This window comes from Microtus pennsylvanicus, chromosome 1, assembly GCF_037038515.1.
Source record: "Microtus pennsylvanicus isolate mMicPen1 chromosome 1, mMicPen1.hap1, whole genome shotgun sequence".
NCBI classification, from domain to species: Eukaryota; Metazoa; Chordata; class Mammalia; order Rodentia; family Cricetidae; genus Microtus; species Microtus pennsylvanicus.
In genome coordinates, this window is record NC_134579.1 from 76,875,567 (window position 1) to 76,889,953 (window position 14,387).

The 14,387-nt window shown below is 54.0% G+C and overlaps 1 protein-coding gene across 1 annotated transcript; it reads left to right on the forward strand.

Moving 5' to 3' along the window:
* The first annotated feature begins 6,251 nt into the window (after positions 1–6,251).
* Positions 6,252–9,617, forward strand: Slc25a1 (solute carrier family 25 member 1). The gene is made up of 9 exons (XM_075969857.1): positions 6,252–6,524; positions 6,848–6,955; positions 7,035–7,134; positions 7,208–7,346; positions 8,002–8,086; positions 8,207–8,311; positions 8,468–8,583; positions 8,668–8,741; positions 8,908–9,617. Exons 1-9 carry the CDS (start codon positions 6,431–6,433, stop codon positions 9,020–9,022), a joined length of 936 nt encoding a protein of 311 aa, XP_075825972.1. The 5' UTR covers positions 6,252–6,430; the 3' UTR covers positions 9,023–9,617.
* Positions 9,618–14,387: the final 4,770 nt, after the last annotated feature.

Consider the following 14,387-nt stretch of genomic DNA (forward strand, 5'->3'; position numbering starts at 1 on the left):
CAGCATTCGGGCATGGTGCCAAATGACTTGTGTGGTAAGGAAGGCAAAGTTCTCAGAGTACAGGAGGCCAAAGACCTTGTCTGAGAAAGAGATCGGGAAACGGCAGCAGAACAAGGGTTACTGGGAAAAGTCTGACGTCAGCTTCAGTCACAGCCTGGGGGCAACGAGAAGCCTATCTCCCTAGGGCCCCACCAGGGTGGCACGGGTGTGGAAGGTGACAGCCAGGGTCACCTGGGAGCACTCAGGCGGAGATACCCTGGAGAATTGAAGGCTTGCCTTGCCTTCCAGGTGTTCTGAGTGATCAGGAGGGTGCTTGCTGCCTGAGCACATGAGGAAAACACATCCCCATGCAGTCACTGAGAGCCAGCTCAGGACAGTGTCCCATGTCAAAGCATTTCAGCAGAGCTCCCAACTGACTGCAGGCAGGAGGCCGCTGCTACAGGGGCATATGAGGTTACTACACTGCATATAATTCTAGCACTCTGGAGTCAGATGCGGATATCATCTGCCCTGGTTCTGAGCTTCAGCAGGAGCTTCTTGCTAGGGATGGAGGTGATGGGGGCACTGACACTAAGGGGGTGGCCACTTCTAGAAACAGGGTGAAAACTGAGAGGAATATGAAACCCCACTAAATTTCTTCAGATTGAACGGTTTTTATGCCAGACCTGGTGATACAGCCCTGTAATCCTCGTTACTCTAAAGGCTAAGAAAGAAAGCGCAGAAAATTCAAAACCAGCTTCAGCCGTAGAGTAAGTTCAACACCAGCCCAGACAATTTCATGAAACGTAGTCTCAACGTTTAAAAAGTCTGAACCAGCTGGGCACACCTACAGTCCCAGCACTTGAGAGGTAGAGTTAGGAGGATCCATACTAAGTCTGAGGCCAGCTTGGGCTACATAGCTCAAGAAAACAAGCAAAAAGTAACAGAGGAGGTTATGAATGTGGCTTACTTGCTTATCATGTATTAGACCTTAGGTTCAATGTCCAGGAGAACAAAAGAAAGGATGAGGGTAGAGAAAGAATCGAATAAAAGGCAATTCCTTTTAATATATATATATATATGTTAATATATATTATATATATGAGTATTTTCCTTAGAAGTATGTCTATGTGCCACATACTTTTTTCCTGGTGCCCTAGGAAGTCAGAACAGGGAGTTGGATTCCCTGGACTGAAATTATGGATGGTTGTGAGTCATGTGTGTGCTGGGAATTGATCCTTGGTCTTCTGCAAGAACACATGCTCTTAACCACCAAATCGTCTCTCAAGCCCCCACAAAGGGCATCTTCTCCAGCGTGTAGGTGGCTATAACTCAATCTAACAAGTGTGACAGAATTCATGTCCTGTCACCTACTTCACTTCCTGTTGAGAGAAATTAAAAACCTAAGCTAACACCAAGCTGAAACCATGTTTCTGCCATGAGCGGTGGCTCAGACCTGAATCCAAGAGTCTGCTAGTCCAGTCGGGCAGCCTGAAGGGACTGCCAAGACCCTGAAGGCATTGCTAGCTCTGTCCAGCTTGAGCCTGTCCCCAGTGGGGCAAAGTAAAGTTGCATAAACCAGCTATCATGGTGGTATCATGCCTGCTCACTCTCAAGAGCTCCATGTGCCAACTGTTAAGGAGTCACAGCAGCTGGCAAGCATGGCTGAGGCTCTGAGTCCTCATTGTTGTCCTTGGGCATTTCTAGGTACCATCGCAGGGTACACAGGCAGCGACTGTCACGCACGCAGCACAGGCGCCTAACTCTCAGAGCGCTTGGCCTGTCGCTAACACTCCAGAAAACCCACAGTTCTCAATGTCAGGATCAAATCACACTTCATACCAAGGTGTTTCAGGTCATCCCATTTCATCCAGCCCTTGGTGACTGAGTACATGGTCCTTCCTGAGAGCTAAAGCTGGAGGTGGCTCAGTGCTGCCCATTGTGGGGGGGCATGGAGATGCTCAGATGACCAGCTAGTGGGTCATAGTCACCTGGTCTTACCCTGTAATACCTGCCCCTAAGCCATGACAAGTGAACAGTGGCAGCAGTGCTACTGGGGACTGGCCTCCTCCAGCCAGAGCCAGGCAAAACCACCAGCAGGAAGTGGCATGTTTAACCAAAAAGTATTTTTGGCCCTCCTGTCACAACTTGGGATGTGTTGCTGTGTGTAGGAGACGGAGGCCAGGAGTGGCGCCCATATCTGTTATAAGAGCTTGCCTCAGAATCCTGGAAGAAAGACGGTGCTCATGCTACAGTGCCCATCAGGGAAGCACCGTGAAAAGTGTCCCCAGATGGGAGTAATGAGATGAAAGACGGTTGCCAGTGGCAGCCGTGAGGCCTGGGGTGCCGCCAGCTGAGCTGCTGTGAGGATTATAGTCTAAAGGAGATAGTCTAAACAAGAGGTAGTAAGGTTGCTCCTAAAAAGCACAGGTCACAGTGATGGGTAAGCAGACTGAGTTGTGTGACCAGCATCAAGTGACGTTCCCGTCTCCTTTTCTCCAAAAGGGAGAGTAGTTAACACCTGTCCCAAAGGAAGAGCCAACACTGAGGCAAACCAGCAAGGTGCCTTGAAACAGTAGCCACAGGGGCAGGCTTTTCTCCCGGTGGGAGTTCTGTAAATGAGATTGCTTGCGAGCATGGGAGTGGAGCTAGTGGTAGAGTGGTACCTGGCATGCACAGGGCTCACGGAGGCATGTCTAAACACACACACACATAACAACATGCCACACCACATTTCCACGTGAGGAAACAGAAGCTAGGCACTACCATGCCTGGCTCTCAGTTGGAAGGGCTTGAGGACAGTGGAGAAAAAGCAGCTCCCTGTTTCTTGAGCACCAGCCACACTGATGACTGCTTCATATTGGGTTAGGACCTGGACCAGTACCTTTCCTTGCCCACAGCAACCTGGCACTCTCCTTGTATATCTAGGTGTCTGGCCTTAAGTTGGAGCCACTGTCTTCTGAGTGTCCCACCTTCACATGCTACTTTTGAGTGGTACAGCAGGACCATAGAAGACCACATTTGGTCCCTTGCAGAGCCCTCTTTAGGAACAGGCTGGTCATGTATCCACACTTGCTCTGCAGTAAGCAGAGACTGGGTGGAGGGAGTGCATGCAGGTTCCGGGTCGTGTTGCCTCTGCTATGGGACACAATCCATGCAGAATGCTGCAGTCATACAGTCCCAGACTGGCCAAGGAGCTGCTGCCATGACTCTTTAAAGGAAGTGAGCAGAGTGCCTCAGGACTTGTACATGATATGGTCTGCTTGCCTGGAGCACAACTGGTCTGGGGGCATAATTCTGTGGGCTTAGTTGTATCCTACTTCATCTAAATGATAAGACAATGACTGGGCAAATAAGTATTAGCTTTGGCTCAGTTGGCACAGCCAATCCCTGATGGAGACTCTAGCCTGGGCCAGTTCTGGTAGTGGGTCCCTTTAAGACCAGGCCTGTTTGCTCTCTAGCCCTGGTTTGCCTTTAGGAGTGACCTTTTCCCTTCAGGCTGGAGAAGCTTTCTGCCCAGTACTGTCCTGCTCTGTATCACTGAGAGGCTGGGGTAGGCCTGGGTACGAACCACCTGTATCAGTTCTACTCAGCCCCCTTAGGAACTGCACCAACACGTGAGTGTTGCACTCACACCAGAGTGTGAGACATGCAGGCTGGCTGGCAGTGGCTTTATCAATGGCAGTGGGTACCAGCTGGGATACAGCTATCCAGTGAAACCTTCGGTACAGCCCACTGGGCTCTATGCAGCCAGGTTATAGTCCTGCAAAACAGCCAGTTGAGCCTGGGGTGCACTGGTTAGTGACCCCAATGGGGTGATGCCCTTCTGCCAAGCACTTGGCAGGAATGTTACCACACAAATGAATGAATGATTCAACAGTTTAGAGGGGATAGTTTTATTACCTCACTGAAGTGACGAGATGACAGTGTATCAGAGTGCTACTCCAGGCACCCGTGTCACCTGACTCAAACTTGGGAAGACCATCTCTCAGGAGTACTTTCAACCTACTGCTAAACACCAAGACTGCTTGAAGCCCTGTGTGCTGCAAGGCCACACCCCGTGGCTTTGTACTATGACTCCAAGGCACGGAAGCTGGCCTGGTTGGTGTGGACTAGAAAATAAACAGGTCTGTGGGAAGAGGGCTGCCAGCCCCAGCCTGCAAAGGCATTCATGCTAGCAGCTGCCTAGAGCACCTCCCGAAGCTCCGTGCCCTTAGCAAGGGCCCCCACAGAGACCAGTGAAGGGCCATCACCCTGTTACAGCAAAATATCCCATCCAGACAACATGCCCTGGCCACACGGCATAAGCTGCCAGGAGACAAAGACTGTTTAAGTTTACAAGAGCGCTTAATTACTCAGGATCACAGACAGCAGCTCTCTGTAAGAGCAGCCCTCCATTGGACATCTGCTTCTCTTTTCCCTGAAGGCTGTTAACCTATGGGTAGCCTTATACAGAGACCAATTTAACAAAGGACAAGGGTGGTCTGAATCTCTCATGGCAGTGAGACCCATGGGAAAAGCATGAGAGAACTCGGGGCCCAGCCAGACCTCAGAGATGCCTGTTCTCAGTTTTAATTCTGGAGTTCCTGTCTTGAAGCCCCTTCCTCCATGGTTACCTAGAGCTTCAGACCATGTGCTCTCATCTCTTGCAGACAGACACGCTCACTGCCTGCGAGAGACCGAGCAAGCCAGAGGAGTACTTGGAGAGCACGAGAGCTGCATTCTTGCTCTTATGCATGCATGTGTTCTGCAGGCGCCACCCTACAGTAGAGAAAGACAAAGAAAATTCATGCTGCCCTGCCCTGGTTGGGCTTCAGAGGGGTGGGTGGAGGTGGGAAGGACCCAGTGGTGACCAGGTATGGCACTTAGTGTGTCCAGAAACACTAGCACAGCCAGCATTCTCCTTAACTCTGTGCCCAGCTGTGGACTGGGTGCTGTGACCCACCAGAATCTGGGGGATCTCTTACTGGTGTGTGCTGGGAAGGGTTTTGCACTGAGAGCCCATCTGGGATTGCATGGAAAAGACTGCAGAGGATGTTGGATCCCAAGTATACTGTAGTGCTAACACAGGTGGGGAGAAGTATACTGTAGCGCCAACACAGGTGGGGAGGGTATACTGTAGCGCTAACACAGGTGGGGAGGGTATACTGTAGCGCTAACACAGGTGGGGAGGGTATACTGTGGCGCTAACACAGGTGGGGAGGAGTATACTGTAGTACTAAGGCAGCTGGCACACTGGCCCTCACCAGCTATTGTCCACCTGAGCTAAGTGTCCAGTCTGCGGCCCACCAGCCCTATTGTATCTGCTATGGATACTCTACTGTTCCTGCCTGCATGGAGCCTCCTCGAATTTGCTTGTGCACTGGGTACTGTGCTCACACCACACCCTCGACCCAGTTATTAACCTTTCCGGGAAGCATGGCACTCCAGAACCACAAAGGACCCCAACTGGCAAAGGACCCCAACTGGGAGGTACAATATCTGGGCAGGTTTTTTGCTGAAGCCCAGTGATTAGCTTCTGAGCCAATCCAGAGCCTGGGGAGACCACTGGCCACCCAAAGTGACTGCTGCCATGAGAGCGCATGCAAAGATTCCTGGGAGTTTCACCCCAAGCTGTCTAAGGCTGCCCCCTCCAGGCGGCTTTGAGGATATGTACGGCAACAAAGACCTCACAAGACTTTGAGCCTCCTGCCGACCATGAATATTAAAACATGTTTATCAGAGCAAAGCAGCTCTGCCTGGTGATTGTGTGGGTAGGAGGGACAAAGGCCAACTTAATAGGTCCCTCAGCCATTAAAGACTTGCTAGAACCTGAGAGGAATGAGAACCTGCATTTGTCCGGGGACCCTGCCTAGGAGAATTCTGTTTCCGGGAGTGGTGGAGTGATCGCCCTGCCCCGCAGGGTACACGAAGGCCAAGCTCTGTGACTACAATGTGTCCAGAAGGCTGGCCTCACGCGACAGGGGAAGATGTGTCCCTGCCGCCTCCGAGATCTCGGGGAATCCTATCACTCGAGGCCCACCATAACCTCAAGGCGCGCTCCAGGCGCACGTGTATCCACTCTAAGAGTTAGAGAAACTGCACCTTGACCCACTGCTACCCTACCCGCCTTGGCACGGCATCGCTGTACGGAGGCCACGCCCCCAGCCCCAGGGTGCTCCGTTCGTCCGCGACCCAGCTTCGGCCATTGGCTGCTCTTCGCTCTCCGCCCCGACGCGTGCCTCAGCGCACCCCGCCCCAGCCTCAGTTTCCCGGCTGGCACGGGGCGGGACGTGGGCGGGGCTCAGCTCAGACCACGCGGGGCGGAGCTCGGGAGCTGACGTGACCGCCCCGCCTCCAGAACCAGAACCGGTCGGCGTCTCAGTAGCCTCTGGCCCCTCCGCCTCCAGAGAGCCCCGCAGCGGAGGCTCGGACCCGAGGTCGACGCCGGGCGCCCCTCCTGCTGCTCGCCATGGCTGCGCCCCGCGCGCCCCGCGCTCTGACGGCCGCCGCGCCCGGGTCCGGGAAGGCCAAGCTGACGCACCCCGGGAAGGCAATCCTGGCAGGTGGGCCACTCCGAACCCCAACTCGGAACCGCCTGTCTGTCCGCGCTTCCGGGTGGGCCGGGGACGCCCAGGCCCCGCCCAACTTCCGGAGGGGCGGAGGGGCGGGGGCGCGACCCGGGCCCCTAGCCCACGCGCCAGCTCTTCCCGGGAGTCTTTTGGACATGCCAGGTGGAGACCACCATGTGGGGGCGTGGGCACTGTCCCGTAGCGGGCCGGGACGCGGCAAAGTCCGGGAGGGGGAGGGGCCGCGCGGTAACGGCGGAGGCGGCGGCTGGGTCCACCGGGCCAGGGTGTCCCTAGTCCCGGGCGTTCGGTCCCTGCAGGCGGCCTGGCGGGAGGCATAGAAATCTGCATCACCTTCCCGACCGAGTACGTGAAGACGCAGTTGCAGCTAGATGAACGCGCGCACCCACCGCGGTACCGGGGCATCGGTGAGGAGGGGCGGCCGCGGGGTGGCGTGGGGGGCACCGTGGGGCGGAGGAGCCAGGGTCCTGACCGCGCCTCCCGTAGGGGACTGCGTGCGGCAAACTGTCCGCAGCCATGGCGTCCTGGGCCTGTACCGCGGCCTCAGCTCCCTGCTCTACGGCTCCATCCCCAAGGCGGCTGTCAGGTGAGACTCGGCTCTGTCTGAGCGACCCGGAGGGAGTGGCCTCAGCGATCCTCTCACACGCCTTCTTCTTTAGGTTCGGGACGTTCGAGTTCCTCAGCAATCAAATGCGGGATGCTCAGGGTCGGCTCGACAGCAAGAGAGGGCTGTTGTGTGGTCTGGGCGCCGGCGTGGCGGAGGCAGTGGTGGTCGTGTGCCCCATGGAGACCATCAAGGTGAGAGATTGAGGCTTTCAAGGGTAGTCAGGGTACTTTGAGGCTCATGGGATTATCCCAGGCTTTAAGGCCCGTGTGCCCCATGGAAACGGTGAAGGTGGGAACGATCCCCACACATACACACCAGGTTCATGGTGAGTGCATCTTAGGGGTGGCAGGAAGGGGCCACCCACCTGTGGAGGCTGCCCACCTGTAACAAAAACGTGAACAAAGTCTTGTTTCGTTGGTTTTTTTGAGACAGGGTTTCTCTGTGTAACAACAACCTTGGCTGTCCTGGAACTCATTTTGTAGATCAGGCTGGCCTTGAACTCAGAGACTGCCTGGCCTCTGCCTCTTGAGTTCTTGGATTAAAGACGTGTGCCACCAGTCCCGGCTGAGCAGTCTTTAGAGCGACTTTTATAGTTAAAAAAAAAAAAAAAAACTGACATAACTCACTGTCCCAAGTGTAGAAAATAGCAAACAGGATGCTGGGGACCCCTCTGAGGTCTTGAGGCCTGTGTGTAATCACTCCAAAACAGTATGGGAGGAGAGCCAGGGCATTTCATGCAGAAGAACTGGGGATCTCCATGCTTGGTGTGACCTCTGTGGGCTTTGGGTCTGCTAGCTAAAGTTCAGATGTGGCCAGGAGTCAGCGCCTTTGCTTCCTCCCTTTCAGGTGAAGTTCATTCACGACCAGACTTCCCCCAACCCCAAGTACCGAGGATTTTTCCACGGGGTTAGGGAGATTGTTCGGGAACAAGGTAAGCCCCAGAGAATTAAGACCTCAGCCAAGTGGAAGAGCCTCTACTTGAGTGGGTCCTCCTTGCCTACAGGTGGGACCTGGAAGGCTCCAGCCTGACCCCATGTCTGCTTGCCCCCAGGACTAAAGGGGACGTACCAAGGCCTCACAGCAACTGTACTGAAGCAGGGCTCAAACCAAGCCATCCGATTCTTCGTTATGACCTCACTTCGCAACTGGTACCGAGGTATACCTGTGGCCTAGAGACCCGTTCCAAACACTGAAGGCTTTCAGACAGGAAGAGGAGGGGTGCTTTCCCGGGCCCTACCCTAGGTTCTTTGTTGACTCTAAGCTCCCCCCTGACCTTCCCTGGTGTTCTGACTGCAACTGTGCTCCAATTCAGGGGACAATCCCAACAAGCCTATGAATCCACTGATCACGGGGGTCTTTGGAGCCATTGCTGGTGCAGCCAGTGTCTTTGGGAACACGCCTCTGGATGTGATCAAGACCAGGATGCAGGTAGGTATGGGGGGCTGAGAAAGTGGGGACAAGAACCCCAGGTGGGTTAGCGGCTAAGCACTCTGGCTCTCTGGTGTCCTGCAGGGCCTGGAGGCACACAAATACCGGAACACACTGGACTGTGGCTTGCAGATCCTGAAGAATGAGGGACCCAAGGCGTGAGTAGGATAGAGCAGTGCTGTTAACCCCATTCCAGGCCCTGTCTGGGCTGTCGTTCTTCTGTCCCTCCAGTATCTGGAGAGTGCCCTTTCTAGAACACTTTGCCTGCTCTTCCCCCAGCTTGTTCCTCCCTCGTTCTCACCTCCGACCCTCTGCTCCACCCAGGTTCTACAAGGGCACTGTTCCCCGCCTGGGCCGAGTCTGCCTAGATGTGGCCATCGTGTTCATCATCTACGATGAGGTGGTAAAGCTGCTCAATAAAGTTTGGAAGACAGACTAAGCCTAGAGGGTGCGGCGGGGTGTCCCAGACCAGACCCCGCCACCCACTCTTATGATTCCAGTGCAGTAGTGCCAAAAGGCCCCTTCCCTTGTCCCTTACGTTCTGTGGCCTGGTCTGTTCATGGTGACTACCATGTGTTCCATAGTTCTTTGTCTCCCATGCGGTCTGTATGTGACACTACTATTGTATCTGTGTCCAGCCTGGCCATGGCTGGGTGTCTCTTTAGCCTGTGAATATGTGCTCACTTATCCATGTGCTTGCTTGTGAGCCATGTGCCTGTTTCATGTTCTATGTCACGTGACCCTGTGCCCCACTTCCTGGGGCGCCTGTGTGCCCTGGTCCACGGCCTTGGAGTCATGGTCAGGTCACAGTCCGGTGCCTTCCACCCCCGATGGTAGGGGCGCCCTGCCCTGGCCTACCACAGCTGCCTCCGGGCCTCGGCCTGGCTTCACCGCATTCCAGGGGCTACAAGCCCCCCTGCTTCTCCCGCCATTGGCCTTAAATGGCCCTCGGGCCCTCCCTCTGCCCGGGACAGGGTGGCACCTGCCACTCTCAGGACCACCCTGCCAAGGAGAATAAACCGGATCCTGTCGCACTCTCCTGTCCATCCCTTTGTAGCTGGGGGGATATTGGTGACTGAGCCTCCTCGGGCCAGCATACCCTCCACCTGAAGACACTGCAGCAGGCAGAGCAGTAGGAAAGCTCAGCAACCCCTAGTGACAGCGCCTTTAAGAGGCCCAGCATGGAACCAAAACGAATTTGTGCTACTTCCTGACTTTAATAAGGCAAGTGAGGTAGGTCCTGCTGTCCGTTGAAGGGTATAGCCACAAGGTTCTCAGTGGACTGGCAGACAGACGTGGATAGGCCAAAGGGCTGGCATGAAATAATACTCCAGGGGTTCCTCTGCCCCTCACTGAGTGAGTTGGTTCCAGGACGTCCAAGCCTGTTAACCTGTGGCATGGCCAACCCAGCCTCTGAATCTGAACTGATTTTTCAGGGAGAGGATATTAAGAAGTGCTTGGGATTGAGGCATGGAGACACTGACCCTGTGTCCCTCAAGATTATAAGTAGGGGTGATAGGGCTTCTCGCAGGGTAAGAGGTAGCTAGCTGTTTAAGCAGAAATGGGGGTAAGGGGAGGACACAACATCTTGGTGCCTCAATCCCTGCCCCTGAACATCAAGCAGGTATTCCCTATCTGGAGGCCTTATACCTCACAGCCCAGGCACAGATGAAAGCCAGTTCGAGGCTAGAGGCTATATAGCTGAGCCTAAGGTCACTGTGGCCCTGCCCACTTCTGCCAGAATCATGGACCAAGAGGAGAAACTCAATGAATAGAACACTGCCAACGGGTACTCCCAGCTATGCTAGGACAGAGGCAGCTTCCTGGGAAGCTAGAGGTTACATACAAGCCTTTGTCTGACCCTGGAAAAAACCCATTTTGACAGGAGGTTCCCTGTAGGCCTGGGCCTTTGGAGAAGACTGGCAGATTCTGCAGAAGCAGCCATGAAGCCTAGGCAGGACGTGTGGAAGGGAAAATAGTGCAGAGCAGATGAGGACCACATGTAGGTAGGTATGGTGTGCAAGCCTTGATAGACTGATCTCAGTGGTCCTCTTCAACAGAGAAAGCCCCCACCCACAAAGTCTAGTCCCCCCACCACCAGGGGCTGCCCCTGCTTCCTCTAACACCAGAGCTAGGCCCCAAGACCCAGGTGGCTCACTTTAGAACTCCACCTTGGCTGTGGTAGTACAGAGGCACTGGCTCCCTGGGGGTCCACTCCCTTGGATCACGCTCTTCCCTTGCCCACTTTCTGCACAACCTTGGGCAAATCACCTAACCACAAGTCCCTAATCTAAGAAATGGGGTTAAGAGAGTGCACACCACTGGGCAGTGTGTCTGAAGTATGATCTCTGTAGGGAGGGAACCTGGACCTGACAACCTCACTAGTGCCTTACAGTCTCCCTGGGTCCATGGTGCATCTGAGACAAGTAAAGCCCGGCTGCTGCCCAAGAGGAGTACCTTTGCCCACTACTGTCATGGTGGCGCCATCACAGAGCTTAGAGCCCCTGCCCATGCCATTCAAAGGAAAGGTCGTGGCTATACTGGCCCTCAAGCAGGTTACATGATGACCCTTGACTGTTCCAGGATCCCTGTGCCTCAGCCCAGTCAGAAATGGTGACCAGGCTACATCTAATTTCTCCAAGGGTTGAATACAGGTGCCCTGGTGGCCTCACACCATAGGCTCCGTTGTATAGGAAACCTTGTTATAGTGGTTGAGTCTGGTGGGGAGGGAGTGCCTGAAGGAACCCATTCAAAACCTCTGACAAGTTGGGAAGTTAACTGTTTGGGAGAAAAAGGTAGGGGTCTTCAAGAGTAAAGTGCATTCAACCAGGACGGCTGCAGAGACTGAAGGCAGATGATGCAGATTAGGCCTCTAGGCTGGAATGGTCTATCTGTTAGCAGTGGAGGCAGAGAAATATGTAGTCTCTGATCAAGATGTTCTGCAGAACAAACCCTACCTCTCCTTGAAACCCCAGAGACAGCTGGGCAGTGGTAGCGCATGCCTTTAGTCCTGCCAGTTGGGAGGCAGAGACAGGCAGATCTTTGTGAGTTTGAGGCCACCTGGTCTACAGAGTGAGTTCCAGGACCAGCTCCAAAGCTACAGAGAAACTCTGTCTCAGGGGGAGGGGGAGAAACAGACATAGCCTATGTTGGAAAGACTCCCAGGAGGTTATGAAGCTTGCACAGCAGAGGGACACAATCCTCAGAATTATGCCAGGAAGAACAATAGTCTCTGAGTGATGACAGGTCTTTGCCAATTCTGAACTCTGTGAAGCTCCTCTTAAAGCTGGAATTTTCTACGTCCCTGTGCAGGTGATGAATGAGTTTAGTATCCAAAAAAGCCACACTGGGGGTTCCAATATTAGTTTTCTTGCTGGCTTTTAATTTCATGTTTCACAGATTTCTGGATTTATAAATTTATAGGTATAAGGCTCAGAGTTAGGGTCTGAGGAACTCCTAGCTTCCTCAAGATCTCAGACCACGAGGTCCTGACACACCTAGGACTAAGGGATGGAGATGCGGGCCGAGAGAAGGGTTAGCTTAAAAGAATAATGGGGAGTGTGGCCCTGAAAACTTTCCTTCTCACACTCTCTCCTGGCGAATACCCGAGAGCATTCTCCTCACCTGGCAAACCCTGAGCTCCCAGTGTGGCCTTTAAGACAGGGGCCATACCTGTCTTCTCAGTGAAGGGCAGTCACAGCTATCACAGTTTATCCTCCACTGGCAATGCTTAAGTTGGAAGCTCCGACCTAAATACCCTATACTCCAAAGGCATTGCCTTAGTGAGCCCAGAAGACAAGCCACCTCACTCCTTTGGTCCCCAGCTCTGCTGAAATGCCTACCTCATTAGCCTCACTACCAGAGAAGTGCAGCGTTGAGCGCTCCCAGGCCCCGGGGCGGTTTTCAGGCACTGACTAGAAGAGAGTAGCCCAGGCTCTCTGACTAGTGGGCGCAGCGGTCCACACCTACACAGGCTGGCTGTGCGCCAGGCCCTCCTGAACAAGGCAGCGCCTCACGTCACCCGCTATCCCGGGGCTCTAAGATGAAAACTACAATGCCTGCGACCATGATCCAAAAGCTGATCCGGACGAACAGAGCAGAACACGAGAGCGCCTCTACATGCTGCCATAGAGGGCTACAGAAGAGACTGCTCGAGCGAAGCTTTGCGGAGTTCACTTCTGGAAAAAGAGCTAGCTTTCCAGATCTCGGAGTCAGGCATCCTTTATCCAGAGCCGCAGCAAGCCAGCCAGAGTACGTCGCGAGGCGCTTACTGATGGCGTCACGAGGCCACACCCGTAGTCAGGGGCGGTGCACGCACTCTGCAGGCAACCGTAGGAATTGCGTGTGTGTATTTGACTCCGAACTCCTGCTGCTTCGGTCTCGGCTGCTTGTCTAATCCGGAGAGCCCTCGCGGGCACTCCTTTTCCTGCGCTCGCTTGCCAGCACCACTCCTCTCGCTTGCTCAACCACCACAGTTCACTCTGCGGTGTGTAATGGCGCCCCCTGGCAACTCCTAACCCCTTAATTTGAAGAGACCATTCCTTCCAAGTCCCAGAGTTCCACCCCTTGTGAATCATTCTGTCTGGACCGCGCTTCCTGGCTCTCCATCTTTGCCCTGTGATTCTAACTGCCCATGAGGTCCTGTGTAACCCTTGAGCAGGTCAGGAGCCTAATCCTTTTTTCACAACTACCCTCTCACCTCTGTCTTCCTGTGAGCTCGTATCCAAACTCAGAGATGACAATGTGGTTTTTCCGTGTATAGAGCCTAGGCCGGGAAGTCTTTAGTCATTACTAAACGAAGGAAGGAAAGACATCATATCGTTGCCTTCCCTGGATCTTAGTGGTTCGGTGCCGGTTAGGGCACAGGTTGGGGACCAAAGAGGGTCCACTAATTTCTTGTGCTGGCCTGCACATCCTTGGTACCCGGCTAGCTCCAGTTCAGTCACCTGTTGCAATTTTGGGTTTGTCAAAGGCATAATGTTTGCATTTCCATGGAGGAAGAGACCAGGAGCAGGTACATCTCTGAGTCCCCAGCTCTGGGCTCTCTCAGTAGCTTCAAGAGGGATCTGTGTTTGTACAGACTGTAGCAATGAGCACATGCTGCACTGCTGGACCCGGTACATGCTTATCCTGGCCTGGCCCCGCCTCCTGTGGGCCAGCCTCATTGATCAGATGAGAACACCCAGATGGAGATCAAAGACGAGATCAGGAGTCCCTAGACAGCAAAGCCTCACCCTGTTCCACCGAAGCGACTGGAGAAAAAGGGGTGGTGTCACTCAGCCTTGTCAGAGAGTCAGTCAACAAATATGTTTCATTGGTTCTTCCTTGGAAAGTGATCCCAAGGGGAAAACGAGCGGGAGGGGGCTGCAAACGACGGCTTCTTGCTTGTCTCAGCATCTGGATCATCTGGAAAGCTTGCAGCCTGCCTCCTGGCCCTACACTATGGGAAGTATGTTCACCCTCCTGAGAAACCCAAATTGGGAAAACTGGAACCTCATTATGGTGTGGGTCCATAAAGGGAAAGGGGGTCCTTCCATTTGCCTGAGAAAGGATGGAGGCTCTATGCTGTGTCCCCTGGGAAAGGACAGAGGCTCTATGCTGTGTCCCCTGGTGGTCCACAGAGGAGAGTCATAGTGGACCAAAGACCAGTCAGGCTTCACACTCGGCAGCTGCCCAAATTCACTCAGCCGGCGCTTTGGACTCTTCCAAGGGCCTCTCTGCCTCTGCCTCTGAACACACTACTGTTGGGGAAACTGAGACCTCAGGTCTCTCCAACTCAGGAATGTTCCCTGCTTGTGACAATT

What these genes read in the sequence shown, in the direction of transcription:
- Slc25a1 (XM_075969857.1), top strand. Translation starts at nt 6,431, where the DNA reads ATGGCTGCGCCCCGCGCGCCCCGCGCTCTGACGGCCGCCGCGCCCGGG. An exon ending in ACTTCGCAACTGGTACCGAG is followed by an intron (nt 8,312 to 8,467) that starts GTATACCTGTGG and finishes GCTCCAATTCAG; the next exon opens with GGGACAATCCCAACAAGCCT. An exon ending in AAGAATGAGGGACCCAAGGC is followed by an intron (nt 8,742 to 8,907) that starts GTGAGTAGGATA and finishes TGCTCCACCCAG; the next exon opens with GTTCTACAAGGGCACTGTTC.